The following is a 27871-nucleotide window of genomic DNA, read 5'->3' as shown; positions in this document are numbered from 1 at the left end:
ATAAGTATTTCTAAAGCTGTTAAATCAAATGAGTGTTTTGTTCCTGCCTTCACTAATACAGCATTGATTCAATAACTTCATAATCACAACAAATTACAGCCTAATATTGTTGTCCCTCCTTCCTATACAGCCGCCGCCGCCGCCACCTCCTCCTCTTCTCTCTCTCTCTCTCTCCCTCCCTCCCTCTAAAGGGCAAGAAAAGAAACGAAATGACCAAAATAACCTTGCCATGTAACACCAGTTGAACAAGGCAACCTGGTTCCTAGGGTAAATGAATGAACCAGTTTGATTGAGGACTGACTCAGAATATTTCTCTCAAAACTATTGCGTGCTACCTATACAAGGCTAACAAACGCAATCCGACTTCCAAATCTTTTGCAACTCTCTAAGGACTCGTTTGAAAATACTTTTAGAATGATTGAAAGCACTTTTGATGAAAATGTTTTTGAAACCAAGCTTAAATAAAAATCCAAGTAGATCCTTAAAAAACACTTTTAAAGTGCTTCTTGCAAGTAACCCATGTCCGATGCTTCTTTCAAAAAATACTTTATAAGTTTTTCAAAACCCTCCCCAAAAGCGCTTTCAATCATTTTAAAAGAACTTCCAAACAAGCCTTAACTCTAACGCGCTTTGAAGGACAGCACAATGGAAACAACTAAGTTCTGCCGTAATTACACACTTGAATGCCTTTAGGCAGAATTATTCATTAAAATTGCCTTCTTCTAATATATACATACATAAGCACATGTCCACTGTAGTATCATGCAGTTTAGAATGCCATAACAAAGTTATGGTCCATGGAGTATACTCAAACTTGTTTCTCTTATTTATAACCCTTGCCATTATGCGGCATCTATACAAGCATAATAACTGGCAAATTCAGCATGATAACAAGCACGCCCAACATGTGAATCACAATGCACGCGTTCTACCTCAGAAATACAAAGCTTAACCACTCCATTCTTCACCCCCACCTTCTTGTTAATGGTTCAGAACTGAGACAAACCAACTAATGATGATGACCTGCATCTTGCCTCAACTGCCAACGTCTTAACAACGCCTCGGCATGGGTCACCTCCAAAACTGATATTTGATATTTCAACTGAACAGCTATTCTTTCCCAGGCAACTCTGCAGAAGAGGGGAATATTATCAAAATAGGACTAGCAAACTCAAAAACAGGCATGAAACAACCACCGAAAAAAATCACATAATTTTCTAGCAGAATACTAGGAATTATCGAAAACCAAATTTACCTTGGAGACAATGGACAATGAATTGGTTGCATGGCAATTTCCCATAGAAAACTTCTGGCAGCTACCTTGAGGTGTTCCATAGCTGGCAAATTCTATGGAAGATATCGTAAACCCATCTTGACATTGCAAGTGCATTTCTGGTGTCAGATCGTTTACTGTAATTTTTTCATCCGCAGAGTCTGGATTGAACCACTTCTGAACAGGCGGGTAGTGAGACTCTGACACTTGAGCACAGAGGACTCTGGCTGATCGCAACTTGATTGAAATATCAAATGGATTCCCGCCAGTTTCCTCCAAAATAACAAGTAAATTACTTGAAGACTGTAACCATGATCTCGGTACATGGTACCTGGAGAAAAACCAATACTGGCTATATTAAACAACTAAACTCATTTCTTATTTAATTTCACGTGTAAATTACAAAGATCACCAAAAGTACAAAAATACATATGAATGCATGACTTGCAAGTTTGCAATCAGATTTTAAAAGGAATACTTTCTTTAGTCGGGAAAAACAACAGATGCAGCTAGTTCACTTCACTTATCTCATGATACTGGGATAGAAACTTACAAGGTTTGAGTAGGCTTCCCACAATTAAATGAGCACTTATCGGAGTTGTATGCCCCACGGTAATCACAGATTTCTGGACATCCATCTTCTGGAGCAACAAGTGTCCAATATCGTCCTATATGGTGGCCATTGACCCAAGCCTGGCCCTTACCCATGCTTCCTAAATCAAGAGCAACTGGATCTGTGCCAGCAGGGCTATCAAAGTATGTCTGCTCAATAGAAACGACAAATATCTGTAAATAAATTATACTTTAAGAAATAAAAGAGTGACATATTATGCACTACTACCAATGTTTTAAAAGGTGAAGGCATAGGTGAGGCGTTTCATGGATAGCACTGCCTAGGCAAAAGCCTTGAGGCCGTCTAAAATTTTTAAATAATATATTTTGTTATATTATATATATATAATACTTTGTAAAACAAATTAACCAACAATCAAACAAGCAATCAAATTACTAGTGACCAAATTAAAATTGGAATAAAAAACTTACTTGAATTTTAAAACAAATTGTGGTGAGGTATGAGATTGGGATAAAATTGAAATATGGGATTGGGGAGAATTTAGGGTGCATTTGTTGCATCGGACTGTCTCGGACTGGACTAGCTTCAAGGACTAAACTGGACTGGCTTAGTGAAGCATTTGGTGCAATGTCGGACTAAAAAGTATACCAAACATGGGACAATAATCCTAGCTAGTCCAGTCCCACTTAAGAAGGTGAAACAAACACACCCTTAGGGTTTGAGGAATTGGGAAATTGGGGAATTGGGGAATTGGTAATTTGGGAATTGGGGATTGGGGATTGGCTGAATGTGAATGGGAGAATCGGGGGAGCTGCTAAGGTTTATAGAAAAACAAAAAAAATTAGGCATGGCCAACACAACGTCGCTTTGGGCCAAGTCATTTAAAAAATATTAAAAGAGTTGGCCAAAATGATGCTGTTTTGGGGCGAAGTGTTAAAAAAAAAGCGCAGTCGTCTTCTTCGTGAAGATGCTGCTGCATCATACACAGACAGCCCGGTGTTCGACTTCAACCGTTCGACTTCAAGCAAGGATTTGGAGCGATGAAGGGTCTTGGGAACGCCCAATCAGCTGCCTCAGGCATGCCTCAACCACCTAAGCATGCCATAACCACGTCTAGGCGAGTTTAAGCCTTCTACCATTGGGCAGAGGCGTTTCCACCACTGCACCACCTCCAAAGCCGCCTCGGGTTTATTAAACCACCAACTACAACTTGAACCTTTTATTTCCACTCGAAAAGTAGCTACACCACTTGGTGCTCATGTGAAATAAAGCCATATGTTTTTCCTACCTTTCCTAGGGTCCGTTTGAACAAGGAATGGAGATTTACATTCCTATCTTTAAACCCAAGGAATTAAGTCCTCTACCCAAAATATGAAATTTGGTTTAGGTCAATAAATAATATATATTTCGGCATAGGTCATTTCATTTTATAGCATAGGTCAACAAAAATAATTGTCCCCTTCAACTATGGTCAATAAACTTAATACCACTTTATAAAATTTCCCTTTATTGACCTCTCCTGAAAAGCACAAAAAAGTCGATTTACCCCATCCTAAAATAGAAATTATTTCGTGACCTAGAACAAATTAACCCTAGACTATAGAGATTGGGATTGGAAAATCCCATCCCATCCAAATATTCCTCTTTCACCTCCTTACGAGGTGGCAAGTCTGTAAATTCTTCATACATGCACTCATACGTTTTTCACATTACTCTAGTGAACCACATATTGATTGTTATCTACGAATGAGGTAGTAGAATTGTTATCATTTTCTTTAACAAGAATAAAAGGACTTGTATACTACATCCAAAATAAGATTATAAAATGGAGACTCAGAGATACGACAAGATCGGTGGAAAGCATGGGTAATTTGCAATCGTTACATAAGCAATGAAAATTTACAGCAAAATAGATGGTAATATATGCCTCACACATGCGAATGAGATTATTTACCTTGTACCATATAAACGTGGATGGATCATCATCTGGCGATATCTCAGCCCAACTTGCCTTTTCATTTTCTTCTATGGTGTATATTTTCAAAAACTCGCCCTTAAGCCCAACCTATAATCAAAACAAATCAAATATCGACCTGATGATTTTAACACTTTTGATAGGCAACAGACTAGGAGAAAATTTATAATTTACAAATGGTGTTAGCCATGCTATTTTAAACAAGAGAAGATAAATGTGTATGCGAATAAGCGTCAAACCATTTCCAACTTTGTAAAACAGACTTGTCTAGGGTACATGCATTTACTTGATACATTCACCTTTGGTTCTCTTGCTCCTCTCAAAACCTTTTTTCCCAACCATTGGATGTATTTGACGGTCAAGGGGGTGAATGTATTAAGTAAATGCGTGTACTGTAGCCAATCCCGAATTTGAAAGAGCTATTTGACATCGAATTTATTCCATACAAATGTAATTCTTACCATTGCAATTACAAAACCCGAAGCTGAACTTTCCCTCAACTTTATTAAACTTAAGAATGTAACTTCACTATACTAATATATGAAGTATTGAAGGATTAGATCATGGACACTCTGTCCATTCAGATTCATATTCTGCCTGATAAATGTTTACAATACATTTAAAGAATTAAAAGGAAGTGCTGATACTGAAATGCCTGAATATATAGAAATTTGCTACCTACACAGGAATTTATATTTGAGCAAAAGCTCGGATAAATGTTATAATTTTGCAGCATATGAACAGTAGAAAATTAACCAAATACTTCAACATACAAGAATAACTTGGACAATGGATTTACTATTACACTCGAAATGGAGAGGGCAGAAACTTCAAAATTATAAATGTATACCTGGTAAGTCCATAGCAAATTTGACAAGTTAATATCACCATTTTTAAAGCCAGTAAGCTTAATCTGTCCTCTAAATCCTGCCCCATCTTTCTCCAGGAAAGCACCATAGTTCTGTATAATAATTTTCAAATCACAGAACATTGAATGGAATCAGTAACACCATCCCCCTAGGAGTATATAAGCCTGATGGTAGAAAGTGTGATCAAAATTGTTTGAATAGAAGGCACTGCTATCAACGATAAGCAAGCAAAAAAATTTAAGATAAAACTTGCAGAGTTTTATACACTACTTCTAAACCCAAAAAACAAAAACAAAGAAAACAGAATAATACACTTCAATGGAACGTGTTACCAAAATAAAGAATTCAGAAGGAAACTAACGCAGTAACAAAACCATAAAAAAATGAGGCCTAAACCAAGGCCTAGAATATGGGCTTATCCATCTAACAACTCTCTTCCCCAGCTTTTTTTTCGAAAACTAAGCTATTTTTACCGACCAAACAGCCTAAAAAGTTGCTGACTTACTGCACCTCCGCAAAACATTTTTCTTCCCTTCAAGAGTGGCAAGAAGAACCCAACTCAATATAGTTAAATGAAAAAAATTATACCACATTGTCAAACCACAGGACAATAAAGAAGAGATATGAAAGCCCTCTGAAGCCCCCTTATACACAGTGCATGAATGAAGAAATACACAACAAAAAAAAAAGGTCACCTCCATCGAATGACCCGAGAGGGGGAAAAGATCGACTACAAAAACAGATAGAAAAAAGGGGGGGGAGAGGGCAAATGTAAGAACTGTTTTGAAATCAATGCAAAGCCCGCATGCAGAGAGAGAGCTTTAGACGAAAAGCTTAACATTTTACCTGCAAGCCCACTGTCTGAGTTAACAACACCAAATCATTGTATCCCTTCAGAAACTTAACAGGCTGCTCCACCTTGACCCAGTGACCAATGACACTGCCTTCAATAAAAAATGGAGGCAATAACACGTAGATTAGAGAACACAAAAGAATATGTTATAGAGAATATGAAGCAAAAGTATGCACTGGTTGTATGTTGATGCACAAAATCAGCGAGGACTTTGGTATAACAGAAAGTGTTAAGTTTGTGACCTTCGCTAGATTGCTCTGTCACTAGTGTGGATAAGTAAGTAAACGGATAGGGACAGAGAAGCAAACACAAGATGTACATGGTTCACCCAGATTGGCTACGTCCACAGAGTAGAGGAGTTCTCATTAATTGTGAAGGGTTTACACAAGTACATAGATTCAAGCTCTCCTTTACTGAGTACTACTGAATGATTTAGTACAAGACATTAGGAAATATTGTGAGAGAATGATCTCTATTTATAGAAGAGAGTTTCTAGTTTCATTCTGACATTGACACGTGTCGTGTTGTGATTGGCTTCTGATGTTGACAGGTGTCGCGTTATGATTGGCTTCTGATGTCGACACGTGTCGCGCTGTAATTGGCCTCCTGGTTGTAGGGAAACTCTTCTGGGTCCTTAACGGTATAACGTTGACCAGTGCTCAGTAGTTTCGGGATTGGTCAAGTATGGTACAAATAGTGCTCCCGTAAGTTCCCGAGTGAGGGAAGCTCCTCGGTTGGGGACTTGCAAGATCCAAGCCATTGAGTAATCACGAAACTTCTAAGTACCGAAGTGTGGTATCATTTTTACTTGTCTTATCTGTCTCATACGTAGATATGGCATCTTCTCTGGAAGTATTTTTCCTCCATCCATGGGTGGTATCTTTAACCGATGAAGATGCACAAGGTAATGTATCAATTTCACTTGAAGCTTACTTGTAGTTTCGGGCTTGGTCAAGTGCGATACAAAACCCTATAGAAGGAGTCCCCAAGTCGCCGAGCTAGGAGATTTGCCGAAAGAGGTAATAGATAAGGTAAGCAATCAGACTTCCAAGCAAGCAACCTGGATCGGAGATTCGACTTCGGCTTCCGGTTGATTGTTCTCCTTCTCCTTGTGTCATAAACAGCAACAAGGATAAGGAGAAGCAAATGGAGAAGAGATGATATGAGATACTTTTGCTTTTGAAGAAGTAACTTTCCACAGGTTTATTCTTGAACTGGGCTGGACGGTTTTCTGGTTTCCTTCAGAGTATAAGGCCGACTCAAGAATTTGAGGGTCAAAACAAGAGTGCATTCGACCTTGATGATATGGTATACTTTTGCTGTTGACAAAGTAATAGATGAATCAGCATGTGTTCTATTGTGCTTGTCTCCACATGCTTCCTTGTATCCTTCTCACTTGCCCTATGTGTTCCTCAGGCAGATGTGGTATCTTTTCTGGAAGCATAAGATGTTGAAGATGAGGACTCGAGAACAATGCCAGGTAAGTAATCAGGCAAGGGGTTCCAGGCAGTCAGTTCCTGACTGAAAGCTTGATTCCAAGTGCTGACTGATTGCTCTCTTTCTCCTTGTCTTGCAGGTAAGAACAAGGGCAAAGGAAAAGACAGGGAAAAAGCATGATATGGGATACTCTTGCTTTTGAACCTGATGATATGAGATACTCTTGCTCTACTGTGGCTGGTTTGCATAGGTATTATTGGGGGGAAGAAAGCTGAGTGTTTCGAGAGGCTTCGTTGGGAGTGCCCTCTCAGATATGAGAAAGGGTCGAGCATTTTTGCAGGTCTGCCTGTCCGTGGAGGATGGAGGTCGACATATATAGGAGTTTCCCTAACAAGTAGTAATGCTATTCCTTTACCCTTCTTGGTCGTAGCAATGCAGTGGGAGCTGCAAGCTTCACGTGTTTTAACTTTGTCAGAGCACTTTGAAAAAGTGGTATGTGGTATCTGGAAAGCTGATGTTGCGTGTGAAGATTGCAGACAAGCTTTATCCAAGAAAATCTGGCTCTCGAAGTTCGGAGAGCGATGCTTCTTCGGTTTTCGAACAAGCAATCCTGTCGGGGATCTGGCTCTTGAGATTCGGAAAGCGGTGCCTCTTCGATTTTTGAGAAAGCAATCATGTTGGGAGTCTGGCTCTTGAGATTCGGAGGACGGTGCCTCTTCAATTTTTGAGCAAGTAATAATGCTATTCCTTTACCCTTCTTGGTCATAGCAATGTAGTGGGAGCTGCAAGCTTCACATGTTTTAACTTTGTCAGAGCGCTTTGAGAAAGTGGTATGTGGTATCTGGAAAGCTGATGTTGCGTATGAAGATTGCAGACAAGCTTTATCTAAGGAAATCTGGCTCTCGAAGTTCGGAGAGCGGTGAGAGCGGTGCCTCTTCGATTTTCGAACAAGCAATTCTGTCGGGGATCTGGCTCTCGAGATTCAGAGAACGGTGCCTTTTTGATTTTTGAGAAAGCAATCTTGTTGGGAGTCTGACTCTTGAGATTCGGAGAGCAGTGTCTCTTCGATTTTTGAGAAAGTAATTCTGTTGGGAGTCTGACTATTGAGATTCGGAGAGCAATGTCTTTTCGATTTTTGAGAAAGTAAACCTGTTGGGAGTCTGGCTCTCGAGATTCTGAGAGTGGTTCCTCTTCGATTTTTGAGCAAGTAATCTTGTTGGAAGTGTTTTCTCGAATGTGAGTAAAGGTTGAGCATTTTTGCCAATCTGCCTTGACATGGAGCACGAAGGTTGACACACATTGGGACTTTCTAGTTATCAAACAATGGTGCTGTTCCTTTACCCTTGTGGGTATAAGTAGGGTAGTTGGACCTTCAAAATTTATGTGTCTAAACTTTGTCAGAGATCTTTGGTACCCGAGGAGCTGATGTTGCGTGTAGAAAGTGGTGATTCTTCGAAATCCGAAGAGTGGTGCCTCTTCGGAATCCGGAGAGTGGTGCCTCTTCGGAATCCGGAGAGTGGTGCCTCTTCGGAATCCGGAGAGTGGTGCCTCTTCGATTTTTGAACCAACGGCCCTGTTGCCCTTTCTTTTATAAGGGCACCAATTGTGTGCAATTACATTCAAAGAGTTATTGCTTGTAGGAATTTTCCCCTTACTTCAGAGATTTATTGCACCTCATTTCTCCTTCATCATTTCTGAGAATGTCTGACCCATCCAACCGTCGTTTTGACTTGAACTTTGGTGAAGAGGCAGCCATGCCTTCTTAAGACAACATATGGCGCCCATCCTTCTTATCCCCTACTGGTCCTCTTACCGTTGGGGGCTCTGTGATGAAGAATGATATGACCGCTATGCTGGTGACCAGGAACCTTCTCACTCCCAAAGATAACAGACTATTTTCCAAACGGTCTAATGAGTTGGCTGTTAAGGATTCTCTGGCTCTCAGTGTTCAGTGTGCAGGTTATGTGTCTAATATGGCCTAACGCCTATTTGCTCGAACCCGCCAAGTTGAATCATTGGCGGCTGAAGTGATAAGTCTCAAACAGAAGATCAAAGGGCTCAAGCATGAGAATAAACAGTTGCACAGGCTCGCACATGACTATGCTACAAACATGAAGAGGAAGCTCGACCAGCTGGAAAAATCTGATGGTCAATTTTACTTGATCATCAGAGGTTTGTGGGTTTGTTCCAAAGGCATTTATTGCCTTCGTCTTCTAGGGTTGTACCGCGTAATCAAGCTCCAAATGATCAACCTTCAGTGCCTCCTTCTGGGGTTCTACCTAGTACTGAGGCTCCGAATAATCACCCTCTGGTGCCTCCTCTTTCTGGGGCTCTGCCGACTGCTGAGACTTCTCTTGAGCAACTTTTGTGAAGGCTCCCTCTTGTTTGTTTATTTTGATTCATGTATATGTACATATTTGTAACTTATCAGAGATGTCAATAAACAAGTTTTGCTTCATTTCAACATATTGTGTTAAATACACCAAGGCCTTCTTCACTAAGTTCTTTGAATTTTTCCTTTTGTTGAAGCTTGTATGTTGAAGGTTTGTGAGTGAAGCATGTAAGTTGAGGTAGTGCTACCTTAATTTCCCGAGTGAGGAAAACTTCTCATTTGGAGACTAGAAAAATCCAAGTCACTGAGTGGTCGTGCGACTTTCGAGTATCAAGGTGCAGTAGGATATGGTAGGAGTCCCCCAAGTCTTCGGTCGAGGGAGTTGACGAATGAGGCATTTCATTTCTAAGTGGCAGCCCAAAACTCCTTAATATATATTTGTTATGAAAGTTGTTAGGCCCAAAGAAGAAGAGGCCTAGGCAATTTTTTTTTTTTTTCGAATTTTCGAATTTTTGAATTTCCGAATTTTCGAATTTTCGAATTTTCGAATTTCTGAATTTTTGAATTTTTGAATTTCTGAAAATATATATATGTTTATATATTTTTTAAAGCTTTGTAGGCGAAGCTTTGAGGTTGAAGCTTTGTTGGGCACCATGAATTGATTTTGCTTCACACTATCTTGAACAAGATAGTGTGAAGCTTTGTAGGTGAAGCTTTGAGGTTGAAGCTTTATTGGGCACCATGAATTGATTTTGCTTCACAATATCTTGATCAAGATAATGTGAAGCTTTTGTAGGTAAATCTTTTGTGGGTCAAGCTTTTGTAGGTGAAGTTTTTGTGGGTCAAGTTTTTGTAGGTGAAGCTTTTGTGGGTCAAGCTTTTGTAGGTGAAGCTTTTGAGGTGAAGCTTTTGTGCTGAAGCTTTTGTAGCTGAAGCTTTGGAGTTGAAGCTTTGTAGGTGAAGCTTTGGAGTTGAAGCTTTCGTTGGGTACCATGAATTGATTTGCTTCACACTATCTTGATGAAGATAATGTGAAGCTTTTGAGAATTTATATTTGTCCTCCATTGATGAAGCTTTTGTTGGTGAAGCTTTGGAGTTGAAGCTTTTGTTGATGATGCTTTTATGGGTGAAGCTTTTGTGTTGAAGCTTTTGCAGGTGAAGCTTTAGAGTTGAAGTTTTGTAGGTGAAGCCTTGGAGTTGAAGCTTTTGTTGGGTACTATGAATTGATTTTGCTTCACACTATCTTGATAATGCCGAATCTGCAAAGGATGTTCTTCCATACAAAGTCTTCTATTTTTGCCTCAGTAATGGTTGCCAAGGGTTCTACTTCGGCCCACTTTGTGAAATAGTCAACTGCAACGATTGCATAGCGAACCTTGCCCTTCCCTGCAAGCATTGGACTCATCAAATCAAGTCCCCATTTGGCGAAGGGCCAACAGCTGATCATAGGAGTGAGCGGCTCGGGAGGGGAGTGAGGAATAGTTGCGTAGCGTTGACACTTATCACGAGTGGGATATTCTGATGGCATCTTGGTGGAGTGTTGGCCAGTAATATCCTTGGCGAAATGCCTTGTGTGCTAGGGATCGAGATCCAGCATGATCTCCGCAGACTCCTTCATGTATTTCTCGAAGGACAGTTTCCGTCTCTGCAGGAGTAAGGCATCTCAGGTATGGTAGGTTAAAACCCCGCTTGTAGAATTGGTCTTTAATGATCAAGTAACGGGTAGCCTTATATCGAATCTGCTTAGCTTGAACTTTGTCATTTGGAAGGGTGCCATGAGCAACGAATCTATAAATCGGGGTAATCCAACTATCTCCTTGTTGTAAGTTGCACACTTCCGCAGCCATGGTGCTTGGTGCTGCCAACAATTCGACTTGAATTTTTCTTCCAATCTTATCTTCCACCGCTGAGGCGAGGTGAGCCAAAGCATCTATATCGAATCTGCTTAGCTTGAACTTTGTCATTTGGAAGGGTGCCATGAGCAACGAATCTATAAATCGGGGTAATCCAACTATCTCCTTGTTGTAAGTTGCACACTTCCGCAGCCATGGTGCTTGGTGCTGCCAACAATTCGACTTGAATTTTTCTTCCAATCTTATCTTCCACCGCTGAGGCGAGGTGAGCCAAAGCATCTATATCGAATCTGCTTAGCTTGAACTTTGTCATTTGGAAGGGTGCCATGAGCAACGAATCTATAAATCGGGGTAATCCAACTATCTCCTTGTTGTAAGTTGCACACTTCCGCAGCCATGGTGCTTGGTGCTGCCAACAATTCGACTTGAATTTTTCTTCCAATCTTATCTTCCACCGCTGAGGCGAGGTGAGCCAAAGCATCTATATCGAATCTGCTTAGCTTGAACTTTGTCATTTGGAAGGGTGCCATGAGCAACGAATCTATAAATCGGGGTAATCCAACTATCTCCTTGTTGTAAGTTGCACACTTCCGCAGCCATGGTGCTTGGTGCTGCCAACAATTCGACTTGAATTTTTCTTCCAATCTTATCTTCCACCGCTGAGGCGAGGTGAGCCAAAGCATCTGCATGACTGTTTGACATTCAATGCCAACCGAAGACCTCATATGACCAGGCGAAGACCTCAGTGTTTTCTTGCAAAAAAGAGATCAATGCCAACCGAATGGATGGTGACAAGGTGGTACCAATCTTCACCATGAGATCCGGATAATCTTTTGAGATAGAGACCTTCTCCAACTCTTCAACGGGTTGTGCTTGCTGGGTGAAAGAATCATCTTGAGGATTGTCGGGTTGACTGTTGCCACCGTGAAGATCCAAGTTGGCTTCGTCTGGGCTGGTCTTTATGACTTGGTCATGTATAGAAAGGGTTACCTTGGGCACATGCAGGTGTTGCTTGACCGAAGTGTTGTAACATGATCGTGCACTAAGTTGATCTCCTCTGATGTAACCATTGCCATAGGAGGTTGGAAATTTCATCAACAACATATGTGTGGATATCATGGCCTTGAGATCATTGATGCATGTGCGTCCGAAGATGACATTGTATGCTGTTGGGCAATCAACCACCAAGAAGTTAGAGGTAATGGTAGTTGTGTAAGGGCCTGTACCAATGGTGAAAGGTAAGTGTATGCTCCCCAAAGGTTGCACGATATCACCGGAGAAGCTTATCAGAGGGGAAATCGAGCGGTCGAACAAGTGTTCAGCTACATTAAGTGCCCTGAAAGCTTCAGCAAACATGATATTGACCTAAGCCCCCGTGTCTACCAGGATTCGTCGTACTTCAAAGTTGGTTATGTGAGCTTTCACGATCAGCAAAACGTGCCCGTGTTCTTCGTGGGCTTGTAATTCGGGTGCCTCAGCTTTCGCTTCGGGATCAAGTGTGTTATGCTGGGGTAAATGGCCATGCATGTGGCGTTCAAAGGTGTGTATGCCTCACTCCTCGGGGTAGGGGCTGTCCTAACACGTGCTTGACCCACTGTGTTGACTGCCTGGGGTCGGGGATTATCATGGCGATACCCTTGGTTATCGCGGTAATGTCCCTTACTCCTTTTACTAAAATGAGACTGGTGAGGATGGAAATCTTTCCTTTTGCCCTGAGATTGATATGTCTGTTGACTTGGCAAAGTATTAAGTAAGGCAGGGGCAGGCACCATTGCCGTTTGGAAGGTCGAGGTCTTCTCATTTGGTTGGATCTGGCTTCCACTCCCTACTTGCTGATAAGGGGTGGTTGTAAGGGGTTTCCCTTGATATGTCCTTGCCTCGGCAGAGGCATGGTTGTAAGCCTGTGCCTTCACCTCATAGTAAGTCTTCCAAGAGTTGGCATTGATCATGTACTTGAAGAAACAATCGCGTAGGCCTGCCGTGAAGGCCTTGAGGGCGGTCTTGTTATCTGCGTCAGAACAACGAGAATACACATGGCTGAAACGACCAGCATACTCTCATAATGACTCGTCCGGCTTCTGGCGAATAGTGTACAAGTCATCTGCAGAATGCAAGCGATCGGTCTGGAAGATGTGTTGAGAGACAAACAGTTTCCTCAGTTCATCAAATGAGTCTACTATCTCAGGTGGAAGACGGCAATACCAATTTAGAGCTCCGCCAGAGAGGGTGGAGGGGAAAAGAAGGCATCGCTCTTCGTCGGTGTGCATCCGATATGCTATGTTGGACTCAAAGAGGTTAAGGTGGTCAATTGGGTCCTCCCTTCCAGTATAGAGTTGTAAACCAAGCTTTTGTTTTGTCTTCGCTTGAAGGGGGTGTCAAGGATCCTCCTTGTGAGAGTGCTAGGCCTGGGTTGGTTCTAATCAGATATCTCAGCCTGAAGTTCGGCCTTCAACTTGTTTACTTCCTCAAGGAGCTGTAGGACAAGGGGGTCTTGAGTGGAGTCATGTACCACTGGGATTCTCTTTCGTAAGTCTCCATCGCCTCTTTGAAGTAGGAAAGTTTGAGCAAGGGCGTGTGATTTTCCCTTGGACTCGCCGTACTGACTTCTAGGGCGAGTCTGTCGGAATACCTCAGAGTCCCCTGTACCTTCATGTTCCTCTAGGACATGTCGTTCCTTCCCTAGATTGGCAGCTGGCATGGGTCGTTGGAGGGGACTGAGTCTTTCAGAAACCCTTGAGTCATTGATCTTCGAGCATATGTGGAAGGGATTCTCTCGACGTTGCTTTACGAAGTCTCGGCAGTCACGATAGACGACTTTCGATCCTTCCAACCCTTCTGCAAGGAGTTGTCTTCCTCCACTTCTCCTGCTTCGGGTCGAAGCAGCTGGGTTGAGAGAAGTCTTATGTTGATCAATGTTTTGATGATTAGCTCGCCCCTCATCAGGGATACCTGTGTCGAAGGAAGGTGACCCTCCGTGTTGGGAGGCACCCAGATGATGGTTGATATCCACAGGGGCAACAAGCTCGCGTGTTTGAGTACGCATAGTTTCGTGGAGCGTCTCAAAGAGCTTCTTATACTGTTCCTAGAGGACCTCATTCTTCATTGCTATCTTGTTGTTTTGGGCTTCTAGCTCATCGACTTTAGCTTGAAGAGCAACCCTCTTTCCTTCCTTCTTTCGTTGCTTCGCACTAGGTGTAAAAGGGGTGTCATTCTATGTGTTGTGGCTTCCTTCGCTCCCCATGTTTACGAATGGTGGAAACCAGCTTGACAAAGCTGAAGAGAGTGGGAATAAGTGTCGTTCCCCGAACGGCGCCAAATGTTGATGCATAAAATCAGCGAGGACTTTGGTACAACAGAAAGTGTTAAGTTTGTGACCTTCGCTAGATTGCTCCGGTCACTAGTGTGGATAAGTAAGTAAACGGATAGGGACAGTGAAGCAAACACAAGAAGTACATAGGTTCAAGCTCTTCTTTAGTGAGTACTAGTGAATGATTTAGTACAAATGACATTAGGAAATACTGTGAGAGAATGATCTCTATTTATAGAAGAGAGTTTCTAGTTTCATTTTGACATTGACACGTGTCGTGTTGTGATTGGCTTCTGATGTTGACACATGTCGCACTATGATTGGCTTCTGATATCGACACGTGTCGCGCTGTGATTGGCTTACTGGTTGTAGGGAAACTCTTTTGGGTCCTTGACGGTATAACGTTGACCGGTGCTCAGTAATTTCGGGATTGGTCAAGTATGATGCAAACAAATATGTTATAGAGAATATGAAGGAAAAGTATGCACTGGTTGTATATTGAAATCAATCATTACAAACCCTCTGGCTCTAAAACATTGAAGAAGAAATATCTGCAGTAGTTTGGAAGCATGAAACTCCAAGCAGATAGTAGATTAATGTAGGTCAACTACATCTTCGTGGTGCCAAGAAAACAACCTCAACAAACAACTCCAACTACCTATTATTAGGTGTAACTTTAACAAGTATATTGTTATGACAGAAGTTCTCGCTCACCGCATAAACGCAAATACCCCCAAAAGATTAGTCACTAATAGGTCTAACCATAACCGCTCAAATAACCCCAATCAACTCAGCACAGAAAGTAGGACTTCACAACAAATGTGGTTCATACTCAACAGAAATGAAGTGGTACTTAGATTCCCTTTTTTGAGAAAGATAAAAAATATTGCGCATACATTCCCTTTGTTTCATAATTCTATTGCTTTACATTGTCTACTAATATCCTCTTTCCTGGATGTTCATAAAAATGGTGGTTAAGTCATGATGAGAACTAAGCATCACCAGAAAAGCCCTTAAAAATGATTCCACAAAGCTATGGACTTTTCAGTAATTCTATTACATATCTTTCTTAGTTCATTCCATCCATTCCATAAAGAACATATTTATCTCGCTCACCAATAGATATACCTATATTTATATGGGATGCATAATAGTCAAATTATTAACTTCAATCACCTGTAAGCTGGCCATTAACAAATACACGCAACACGTCGCGCATGCTATCAATTGAGACTGCTGGGCTAATATTGTTTTTCTCCCAAAAAGATATGTCATCCTCTGAAACAAAAATCCTATATTCCAAAAAGGCATCAAATAGGTATTGAATGATATCAAATATAGTTTTAAAAATTGACATGCATTGATTTAAAACAGTTAGTACATTAAACCCTAATAGTCATCCCATCAGAGACACGAAATTCAACATAATGATTGTTTGTTATGCCACATACAACTCCGGAGTAAAAAAATGAACTTTTCAAAGATAGTAATAAAAACCAATGACAGGTCTTTTTTTTATTAATCTTTTTTTCCAAAGTCTCATCTTTTGTATGAAAGAGTGCATCCGGCGTGTTGTGTGACCGTCGTAGGCCACTAAAGCTCAAGGGAAAATTTTATAGGACGGCAATAAGGCCGGCGATGCTGTATGGCACAAAATGTTGGGCGGTGAAGCATCAACACGTACACAAAATGGATTTGGACATGTGCAAAGAAGGCCTACTGACGCTCCGGTTTGAAGATGTGACTATGGGATAGAGGTTCAGGGTCGAAGGGGTAGAGGAAGACCTAGGAAAACTTTGGAAGAGACCTTAAGAAAAGACTTAGAGTGCTTGGATCTAACGGAGGACATGACACAAAACCGAGCGCAATGGCATTCTAGGATTCATATAGCCGACCCCACTTAGTGGGAAAAGGCTTTGTTGTTGTTGTTGTTGTTGTCTCATTTTTTGTATATTAAAAGGACCTCTACTAAGTAAAAATTGAACTTTTTGAAGATAATAGTCAACTGACTAGAAATACGAAAGTTATGTTGTGTGCCACATATAACTCTTATCCAAACAATCTCATCCAGCAGTAGCTCTATTCAATAAAATAAATATACCTGGTTATATGCCATAAGTAATCAGACTGGTCTTTTGTTACATTCAAATGCTCCAATATTCCTTGGACCGTAAAATTGTTTTCACTCCAAACACCAACTGGCTCGTTTACAGTCATCCATGATTCGGTGATAAACAAATCATCATTCTTGGTAATGAATTGTTGCTGTGAAGAAATACCTGAATAAAGGGGCAAATCAAACTCTACTGTTTTGATGGAAGTTTGTGCACCAACCTGCCCAAGCATTGGAAAACAGAAGACTCAGACAAACACTTCAGATTGGAAAATTGTTTCACATTTTCACAAGTTCAGATTCCGACGAAGAACCACGTAAAAGCTCATTAAAGTTTGAGATGAGGACAACTGTGATAACATCCTCATTTTAGAGATATGCAGAATTATTTAGAGATACACAGAACTAAACTTCATTGAAGTATCTGACTGATAAAAGGAGACATGAAACTGACCACAAACTGAATAATTGCATGTTATCATATTTCCAGTACAGATCTGGAACCATTAGGCTAAAGTTGTTTATGGTTTCACTTCGGCTCGTCATGACTGCCTGGCTGTTGAGCTCAATTTCAAGCATCAACAAAATTATTAAATCTCTCTCATTAATAATTAGTTTCAGGAATTTGAGGAGGGAACAATACATTTTCCTAAGAATTCTATTGTTATTTACGTTCACCATCAATTATGGCAGCTCCAGTAAGATTTCACAGTGGCAATGGTTATATAGAGTATTCAGTTACAACATAGATAGCACAAGATATAATTTACAAAATAATTTTTTGGTATGATTTATATAAGAAAGAAGTACGAACCCCAGAGAATTAAAATTTATAATTCAAGTCTTTGTAATGAACCATAGAGAGGTAAACCTATAATTTAAGTATTTGGTACGAGTGTTTCTATGTAAGAACCACAGAGAGTTACAATTCATAATGTAAGATTTTGGTTCAAGTGTTTATATGTAAAAACCAAAGAGAATAACATTAAAAAACAGATTATTTAAGATTGGTCATAAACTACCAGCTAACAAGTAAAGAGTAAGCTTACCGAGTCTGAAAAATAATATACAAATTAAATTTGGCTTTCACATATGCGAACAGAATAATAGCAAGTTGAGACATATACACAATTGATCCAGCTCATATTCTGTGATATATGTTGCCAGAAAGTTCTTAATGTTGCAGTCATCAACATGTGCAATGTCAAATGATGCAATCATACCTTGGCAGTGTTGTACACCACGTTCCGGCAGTCTGGCAAAATACTGACTGACCATGGTGGTAGATTATACTTTTGACCAAGGAATGTTACAGAAGCTGCTTTATGTTCATCAATGTTTGCAAGGAATGCGGAGCAACTGATTTGACTTCCATACGAAGTAATGTTCAGGCCTTTGGTGTGAGAATTCATGCGGTACACGTGTGCCTGAATACATAACAGAAATTAGTTTGCAGGTAGAACTAATAAACTCCAAAAAGAGCAATAGAAAAATGATTCCAATATACATAATTGTTTCTAACACTAGTCACATGTAAGAGATATTCAACTGAGGATGGAATAGTAAATTATTTGGTAACTTCTATAGGGACTTATGGACTTATGTCACTCTAGATGGGCAATTGTCCAAAAGGGATAAAACATTAAAAAGTAGAGGACAGTTTTAACAGACAATATAATCTCCAATTACTTATTTCATTTCAAATAGGATTCAGGAACACAAGTGCTCGAAGAAGATCCAACCTATGAAAGACACAATAAACTGAGACTTCAATGAAAACGTAAACTATTAAAATCATAGACATAGCGGAGATGAGGATGCTTCGTTGGATGTGTGGTCACACGAGAAAGGATAAGATTAGGAATGAGGATATCCGAGGTATAGTAGGAGTAGCCGAAATTGTAGGAAAGCTGAGAGAAAATTGGTTACGGTGGTTTGGACATGTGCAAAGAAGGCCTACTGACGCTCCGGTTAGAAGATGCGACTACGGGATAGAGGTTCAGGGCCGAAGGGGTAGAGGAAGACCTAAGAAAACTTTGGCAGAGACTCTAAGAAAAGACTTAGAGTACTTGGATCTAACGGAGGACATGACACAGGACCGAGCACAATGGCGTTCTAAGATTCATATAGCCGACCCCACTCAGTGACTTGGATTTTTCAAGTCTCCAACCGAGAAGTTTTCCTCACTCGAGAAATTAAGGGAACACTACCTCAACCTACATGCTTCACTTACAAAGCTTCAACATACAAGCTTCAACAAAAGAAAAATTCAAAGAACTTAGTGAAGAAGGCTTTGGTGTATTTAACACAATACGTTGAAATGAAGCAAAACTTATTTATTGATATCTCCGATAAGTTACAAATATGTACATGTACATGAGTCAAAATAAACAAACAAGAGGGGGCCTTCACAAAGGTTGCTTAGGAGAAGTCTCAGCAGTCGGTAGAGCCCCCAGAAAGACAAGGCACCGGAAGGTGATCACTCGAAGCCTCAGTACTGGACAGAACCCTAGAAGGAAGAGGCATTGGAGGCTGATCATTTGGAGCTTCATTACGCGGTACAGCCCCAGAAGACGAAGGTAATAAATGCCCTTGGAACAAACCCACAAACCTCTGATGATCAAGTAAAATCTGACCATCAGATTCCTTCATTTGGTCAAGCTTCCTCTTCATGTTTGTAGAATAGTCACTGAGAGCCAGATAATCCTTAACAGCCAAGTCATCAGACCGTTTGGAAAGAAGTCTATTATTTTTAGGAGTAAGAATGTTCCTGGCCACCACCGCAGCGGTCATATCATTCTTCATCACGGAATCCCCAACGGTAAGAGGACCAGTAGGGGATAAGAAGGATGGGCGCCATATGTTGTTTGGAGAAGGCGCGGCTGCCTCTTCACCAAGGTTCAAGTCAAAACGACGGTCAGAAGGGCTTGACATTTTCAAAGGTGTTGAAGAGAGAAGAGGTCGGACAAATCAAGATCTTAGAAGTGCAAGAAGGGAGCTTCTACTGGTGGAGATTCAAGTGTGCTTTGGAACTTAATGACAGCCTCTATAAAAATCTGAACTCGACGGAGCTTCAGAAATCGAATAGGCGCCTGCTCAGAAATCGAAGAGGCGTTTGCTTTCTCAAAAGCTAGGCTGCTCAGAGACCACGAGGGCGATCTTAGAGATCGAAGAGGCGTTTGTTTTCTCAAAAGCTGGGCTGCTCAAAGACCACGAGGGCCGATCTTAAAAATCGAAGAGGCGCTTGCTTTCTCAAAAGCTGGGAGAAAGAGAGCAATCAATCAGCACTTGGAATCAAGCTTCCAGTCAGGAACTGAGTGCCTGGAACCCCTTACCTGATTACTTACCTGGTATTGCTCTCGAATACTCATCTTCAACATCTTATGCTTCCAGAGAAGATACCACATCTGTCTGAGGAACAGATAGGGCAAGTGAGAAGGATACAAGGAAGCATGTGGAGACAAGCGTAACAGAACATGTGCCGATACTTCTACTACTTTGTCAACAGCAAAAGTATCCCTTATTAGCAGGGTCGAACGTACTCTAGATTTGATGGACTTGTTTTGACCCTCAAATTCTTCAGTCGGCCTTATACTCTGGAGGTAACCAGAAAACCCTCCAGCCCAGTTCAAGAATAAGCCTGTGGAAAGTTACTTCTTCAAAAGCAAAAGTATCTCATATCATCTCTTCTCCTCTTCTTCTCTTTATCCTTCATGCTGCCTGCAAGATAAGGAGGATGAAAACAATCAACCGGAACTCGGAATCAAACTTCTGATTTGGGACTGATTGCTTGGAGCTCTGATTGCTTACCTTGTCTGTCACCTCTTTCAACAGATCCCCTAGCTCAGCGACTTAAGGGACTCTCACTACATGATTTGTATCGCGCTTGACCAAGCCTGAAACTAAAAGTAAGCTTCAAGTGAAATTGATACATTACCTTGTGCATCTCCAACAGTTAAAGATACCACCCCTGGATGGAGGAAGAGTACTTTCAGAGAAGATGCCACATCTACCTATGAAACAAATAAGGCAAGTGAAGACGATACCACACTTCGGTACTTAGAAGTTTCGTGATTACTCAGCGGCTTGGATCTTGCAAGTCCCCAACCGAGGAGCTTCCCCTCCAACCAGGAGGCCAATCACAAAGCGACACATGTCGACATCAGAAGCCAATCATAGCGCGACACATGTCAACATCAGAAGCCAATCACAACACGACACGTGTCAATGTCAGAACAAGGCTAGAAACTCTCTTCTATAAAAGGAGATCATTCTCCCAAAATATTTCCTAATGCTATTTGTACTAAATCATTCACTTATACCCACTAAAGGAGAGCTTGAACCTATGTACTTGTGTAAACTCTTCACAATTAATGAGAACTCCTTTACTCCGTGGACGTAGCCAATCTAGGTGAACCACGTACATCTTGTGTTTGCTCTCCTGTCTCTATCCTTTTACATACTTATCCACACTAATGACCGGAGCAATCTAGCGAAGGTCACAAACTTAATATTTTTTGTTGTACCAAAGTCCTCACTGATTTTGTGCATCAACAATCCTTAAGTCCTTACCTTATTGCATTGGTAATGGATGAGTTAACAGGACATATTCAAGATGTTATTCCTTGGTGTATGTTTTTCGAAGACAATATAGGGTTGATAAATGAAACTCAGGAAGGAGTAAATACGAAGCTTAACCTTTGGAGAGAAGTGTTGGAATCTAAAGATCTTCGCCTAAGCCGATCAAAGACAGAATATATGGAATGCAAGCGGGATGGATGAAGTGGAAGAGTGCATCCGGCGTATTGTGTGACCGTCGTATGCCACTGAAGCTCAAGGGAAAATTTTATAGGACGGCAATAAGGTCGGCGATGCTGTATGGCACAGAATGTTGGGCGGTGAAGCATCAACACGTAGACAAAATGGATGTAGCGGAGATGAGGATGCTTCGTTGGAGGTGTGGGCTCACGAGAAAGGATAAGATTAGGAATGAGTGGGTTGGACATGTGCAAAAAAGGCCTACTGATGCTCCAGTTCGAAGATGTGACTACGGGACAGAGGTTCAGGGCCGAAGGAGTAGAGGAAGACCTAGGAAAACTTTGGAAGAGACCCTAAGAAGTACTTGGATCTAACGGAGGACATGACACAAAATCGAGCGCAATGGCGTTCTAGGATTCACATAACGGACCCCACTTAGTGGGAAAAGGCTTTGTTGTTGTTGTTGTTGCGTACAAGTGCATGCAAGTTTTGGGACACTACTGCAAATACAAGCGGTTAAGAGCTGGATCGTTATATTAATAGTTATTCCCAAATGAAGAAAAAACATTTATTATATAATATCATCAAGACCAGAAAATCCTGTTTGTGAGCACACATATTAAAGTGTGAACAAACATAACTCAAGGTTTGGCTCAAACCTCTTGTTTTGGTCCCAACTTTATATAATTCGGAGAATCAGCAGCAACAAGAGCAGGTTCGCAGAGCTTTATAGCAGCATGTAGATCCTTCAAATGTCCCCATTTTGGCTCACTCAGCAGACCTAGTTAATAAATCAGTACTTTTATTGATTGGATTCAGTAATGTAACACCCATGCTAACTTTTCCATAGAAGATATCCATATGAAACTCATTAACTCATTACAACTCGATCACAGGGACTTGGACACAAAAAGCAAGAAAATGAACCGGCCATATAATAAAGTTATCTCCGACCAAAAAAAAAAAAAAAAATATATATATATATATATATATATATAACAAAGTTATCATTTAGACCCATTAACCTACCATATTCATCAATTGGAGCATCATAATCATAACTAGTAATATAAAACGGGCCCCCAGAAGTCCGCCCAAAGTTTGTTCCACCAAAATACTGCACACAAGCAGCAAGCTTGTTAAGATTTATAAGGGACATAAATAAGACATAACACATTGACATGTTATCTGACAGTGAACAAATCAGGGAAATGAGTAATATTTTATCTTTACATATTACCTATATTGCCAAAAAAATAATAAACTGTAAAATGGAACTTTTGGCTGTTGTCCCATGGTGATATTAGTTGTTCCACATTTATCAAGCTATAGAAACCGAAATTTTGAATTTCTCTTGCCAAAATCAAAAGCACTGAAGAGAATTATGGAAACAAATTTGGCCCAAAGGGAAACAGAACAATGTAGTCACATTAAAGAAATTTCTGTTTTAGAAGAAAGAGCAAAGAAATGAAAAATAACGTTTTAGCACATAATGACACCACTGAAGACATGTCAAACAAATCTATGTATGATTTTTTTTTTATTTGGTGTACACCACACAATACCATACTATTTATGAACTAAATCAGCAGTGCACATATGGGTTGTCTTTGTACCATATAATAATTCTGAAAGCTCCCTCCACGTTGGTAAAAGCGTGCTACTGCAAATGCAAGATCTTCAACAGGCCTGTGAGGCAATCTTCCACCCCATGATGCATACCTCAGAAAGTCGTGTAAAAGATTAGACTACAATTTCAAGAAGCAAAATTTGCAAAACCACAAGTAAATCTGCCCTTTAAATAAAATAAAATATAAAATCCTAAAGCCACAAAATTTTACATAAGATTCTTTCACACTTTACTGGTTTTCTTAACTACTTATTCTTCCTTCAACCCTTAGAACATCAAAACTAGCTCAAAAAAATTAGGGTGGAAGAGGCTTTCAAAATTCTTGAACCCCAGAATGTCTGTTTTATAGGATCTAGTCGTACCCAGTGCACAAGGCTCCAGCTTTACGCAGGGTCTGGGAGAGGTGAATGTCGGCTAGCCTTACCCCCATTTATGGAGAGGCTGCTCTCAAGTCTCGAACCCGAGACCTACCGCTCATGGGCGAAGGCACTTGCCATCGCACCAAGTGCGACCTCTGTTTTATAGGATCTAGTGGCTGAGGAAATTATTAAAGGATTGGACAGTTGGAAAAGGGCTTACTTGTGCATGGGTGGAAGGTGATAAACTGGTAATTCATGCGGACTGGAAGGTGGTAAACTGGAAATTCATAAGCTTTCTCTTGCTCAGCCTCAGCTGTTTCGCAATTTTACTTGGGTTAATACTGACAATTGTATGACTTTAGTAGTAGATGGATGGTTGGTTTTTGAATACAGCTTGTCCACTATGTTTGTAGTACCTTTAGAGTTTAGTTATAGCATACTAATAGAATTTTTTTTCTCTCTCTCGTAAAAAATGTTAATAGGATACATAGATGTGCAGAGGGTCAAGGCGACAAATTCAAAGGGATTCAGCATACCATCCATCCCAATCTTCTGTCCACATTGTTGGTTTGTTATAGGAATTTGGCTTGTAACCATCACAATAGTAGCCGTTGCATGCATCTATCTGTAAAAAACCAAAAGCTATTTATATATACATGACCGCAATGAAATGATATGTTGAAATGTTTAAACGTTAGGACCTTCCCATGAAATGAACTGCATTTAATATGTCGTCTTAGCCATTGCATCCTGTTGACTTTTACTACTTGCCATTTTGCATTTTCCAGTGCAATATAATATTCATAAGAACTAATTCAGAAACTTAGATGTGCATGCATGACAAACGGAGGCATAAGACAAGCTAAGGGCCTTACAATACTTCCTGGAGCATCAACTTGCTTGCACATGACCCATGGAACCCCAGCACCGAGACCTAAAGCCATCTCAGCAGCCCACTTAATATATTCTTTCCCTTTCTGACCAAATTGCGCTTCAATATTTCCATATTCATTTTCAATCTGATAAAAATTTCATAGCAGCATCAGCATACATGGCTAAGAGCACATATATCAGGGAAAATACAGCCTGTTGAAAAAATATATTAGTAAAGACACAGAAATGGTAAGAAAATAAACACATTATTAAGGCTGAATGTCTGATCACCGATGAGCTAACTTAAACAAATACTCAACCTGCAGTCATACTGCGTAACCAGAAATCGAGAAATTACATAATTAAACAACTGAAATGGTAATGGAAGCGTGTACGCAGTGTGTAAAAGTGGGAAATATTGCCGGAATTTTTTAAGAGGTACATGCATATAAGTCATGCTTATAGAATGGCCCTCAGACCAGACATATGCATGACCCCAGTTACACTCTGAGAATAATGCATGATAGACAGAATACAATACCCACAAATTATAACAATTCTATAATTTCTATGATGCTTCTTTTCACTTTCAATTCTCATGATCCAAACAGGGCCCTAAGATCTCATCTACAAACAAGCTCAAATGGCCAATCTATGAAATATTCCGAATCAACTAAAAAATTTGCTTACAACCTGCAGCATGATAATTGGACCACCTTGCCAAGATAATAGTTCTTCCTCTTGCATCAGATCCACCATCTTTTTAACAAACCGCTGCATCTCCTCCTGTCGAAAATCAAAGCAACGTAAAGATGTCAAAGCCACCACTTTAAACTGCAGTTTACAGACTGGCTAACTCAATTTGAAAATTTAACTGGTCAAGAAAGGCCAGTTGTAATGCTATATTTATATAAACCCCTACAACACTAGAGAAACTCAAAGAAACTTCAGCTGTAGAAAACCCAAATCTAAGAGACTAAAATTAAACAGAACACACAAAAGATACTGAAGAGAAAATTACACGCCAAAATCACTATAGAAATTCGACTTCAAAAGTTATCATGGAACATTTTTGCTTTGTATAAAGGTTAAAAAAAAAAAAAAAGACCTGGCGGGAAATTCGAAGCACTATGTTATCAGCTTCAAGAATATGATACCTTCCTCAAGAAGAAAAAAGTTTAGTGAGTTTACAAAAATTGTTTGCTTCACTGAAAGAGAAAATCAAAAGAACAAAAAGAAAAACTTTTAAGTGCTAAGGGTTTAGCATCCCTCAAAGGGGTAGGCAGCAGCTAGTATGGTGTTACAGAAGTAAACTTATGACTGTCATTGTCACCCATGTTATCGTAAGTGTGGGAAATGTACTACAAAAAGAGCAATAGGACTGCATATGAGAAAGTGGAAGGATTGCTTTTACCTCTAAGAGATTCAATGGGAAAATCCACAATTCTAAAGAAACATTACATACAACTGCCCACATTAAAATATTGGTTATCTGGTGCAACCAAATCTGTGTTACAATCAGGAGTATGCTGTGGATTAGTATTTATATGGATGCACCTGTATATGTACAAATGATTTAGCAATTAGGGGACGGAAAAAGAAATCTAGACATTTAATTCCTTGTTGCATAACGTCGCTGGATGGAGTTTTGGATACACAGGGCAGTTTGAAATATTTAAATAAAATGATTACAACAGAAATTAAAAATAAAAATAAAGTAAAAAAAAAAACCTGCAAAATTCCAAAATTTATATATATGTGCAATTGTAGAAGCTTAGGGGCATTGAACCTTAAAAAGCGCATTGTTTGTTCGAAACTCTATTCCAGGGATGTCACGCAACCACACGGGGAAGCCACTGCAATGTAACCAGTGGAATAATAACTATTGTATGATATGCAATGCATAAATAGAGACAGAAAAACAAGGCACCATGTTAAAAGTAGGGGAACTTGTAAAAACAGAAGAAAAGAACAGTTGAGACAATGAGACCCAAAGTTCCACTCAGCGCAGACATAGGGCCCTATGCGTAGATGGAGATAGAGTCCACTGGCTCCCACTAAATTTGCAAACTTGACAATATCATATCTCCCTTCAAAGTTGTACTGAGCAATTTATCCAGAACACATATTAGTTTTCAGCAAAAAATAAATGATTTTATTTAAGCCAACCAGAAGCCTATCACCCCAAACTAGCTGTAGAAAACGTTATGGCACCTGTCCTCTCACTGGCTCATGGCCGCTCCAAAATGCATAAGTTTGGATCACATCCACCCCGCCTTCCTTGCTTTTTGCGATCAGATCAGGCCACATCTGACATCAAATCCCAGGCTTAAAATTTGTTCACAACAAATAATTACACAGCACTCTAGTCTGGCTCTACAGCGGCGTATTAAGATTTCCGCTCGCCAGATGCCACATTTTACAAAATTCCCATATGGTTATGCGAATGATGCAATAAACCAATAAGAATTTTTTTGTTGATTTCTTCTTTCTGTCACTTCAAAGTGACCCAAGAGCAGTTAATTACTCTTAGTCAAAGTACCACGCCAGCATTCCAGTGTTTGTAAGGAATATTCTGGAAGTTTACTTAAGGTTGTTGAATGCAGTAAGTCGCCGATCATTAGTTTTCTGTTCCTATTAATTAGTAACTAATCACAGATTAGTGAAATTATCATTACTAATATCATCTAAAAAAATGAATTATCATTCATTTAGAACCCTACTTCCTCACAATCATTGAAATTGTCAGTGGTGTTAAACCATTAGCATGCAGAAGCAGAGAAGCTATGGCGGAATCGAGAGAGCGTAGTACCTCAGGAGTGGCGCGGGGGTAGTGGATTCCGGCGGAGACGAGCATGCGGCGCTTGCCGTCGATGATCAGAGCTCGGTGGTCGTAGCTGACGTTGAATGGCTTGAAGTACTCGGCGGCCGCCTCCAGAGCAAATTGAACTGCCAGGCAGAGGAAGAAACATCGGAGCCCCCATGGGCTGCCTCTTTGGGCAACCATTTGCCACTCACTGCCTCCGCTGTGCTTTCTCTCTGTGCGTGGAAAAGAGATAGAGGAGAGAGAGTTGGGGAAGAAGACTGACTGTATCATCGGAGGAAGCTAAGAAGTGGTTGTACCATCTTTGTCGCCCGCAAAATATGTTGACACGTGTCAGCTCCAACAAAAGGGAAACAGAAAATTTCGGACCAAGTCGCCAAAATATTGGGCCAACTACAGAGAGATTTGTCTGTGTTACCGTCCCTTAGGTGGTAGATCACCTATTTCTATATAAACGTTGATTATGTACGTTAAAAGGTTAATAACTTAAAAATTAAAATTTTTCACCATTTGCATAAAAACACGTAGTGTACCAAGTTTCCGTCATAACTAAAAATTTCTCTAAACTAGGAACTGTTATGTATTTTTTATTGGGAACTTTAATAAAAAAATTCTCGATATTGTTCACTTTAACGAAAAATCATATTTTTACACTAAAAAGTCAATCTTGGTACTATTCACTTTACTATTTATTTTATCCTAAAAACTTAAAATTTTCAAACTATTTTCATTGGCTTTTTTTTATTTGTTACGGATGGGAGAGGTGAATACACAAGGAAATAAGTGAAAAAAACTTGTGTGATTTCCTTCAGCTGTGCTTTGCGCTTTGCTGCTCACAAGG

The 27871-nt window shown here is 40.2% G+C and overlaps 1 protein-coding gene across 2 annotated transcripts; it reads right to left on the bottom strand.

Moving 5' to 3' along the window:
• Window positions 1-671: 671 nt before the first annotated feature.
• LOC103433231 (beta-galactosidase 9) lies at window positions 672-27454 on the bottom strand. Of its 2 annotated transcripts, none has more exons than XM_029091872.2 (19): window positions 27019-27454; window positions 26421-26516; window positions 26137-26309; window positions 25996-26062; window positions 24900-24992; window positions 24209-24352; window positions 23870-23958; window positions 22961-23066; window positions 22374-22461; window positions 22004-22125; window positions 17810-18013; window positions 16575-16807; window positions 15650-15765; window positions 5538-5635; window positions 4673-4783; window positions 3802-3912; window positions 1827-2035; window positions 1256-1604; window positions 672-1130 (listed from the first exon to the last, which is right to left on the bottom strand). In XM_029091872.2, the coding sequence occupies exons 1-19, from the start codon at window positions 27301-27303 to the stop codon at window positions 990-992; spliced, it is 2835 nt and encodes a 944-aa protein (XP_028947705.2). In that variant the 5' UTR covers window positions 27304-27454; the 3' UTR covers window positions 672-989. The 2 variants fall into 2 exon arrangements, with proteins under 2 accessions (XP_028947705.2, XP_028947706.2); XM_029091873.2 differs by having other exon boundaries at window positions 26197-26309.
• Between the last annotated feature and the right edge of the window lie 417 nt (window positions 27455-27871).

This window comes from Malus domestica, chromosome 13 (genome assembly GCF_042453785.1).
Source record: "Malus domestica chromosome 13, GDT2T_hap1".
NCBI classification, from domain to species: Eukaryota; Viridiplantae; Streptophyta; class Magnoliopsida; order Rosales; family Rosaceae; genus Malus; species Malus domestica.
The sequence above is the reverse complement of the archived record's forward strand: the minus strand, read 5'-3'. Positions and strand labels throughout refer to the sequence as shown.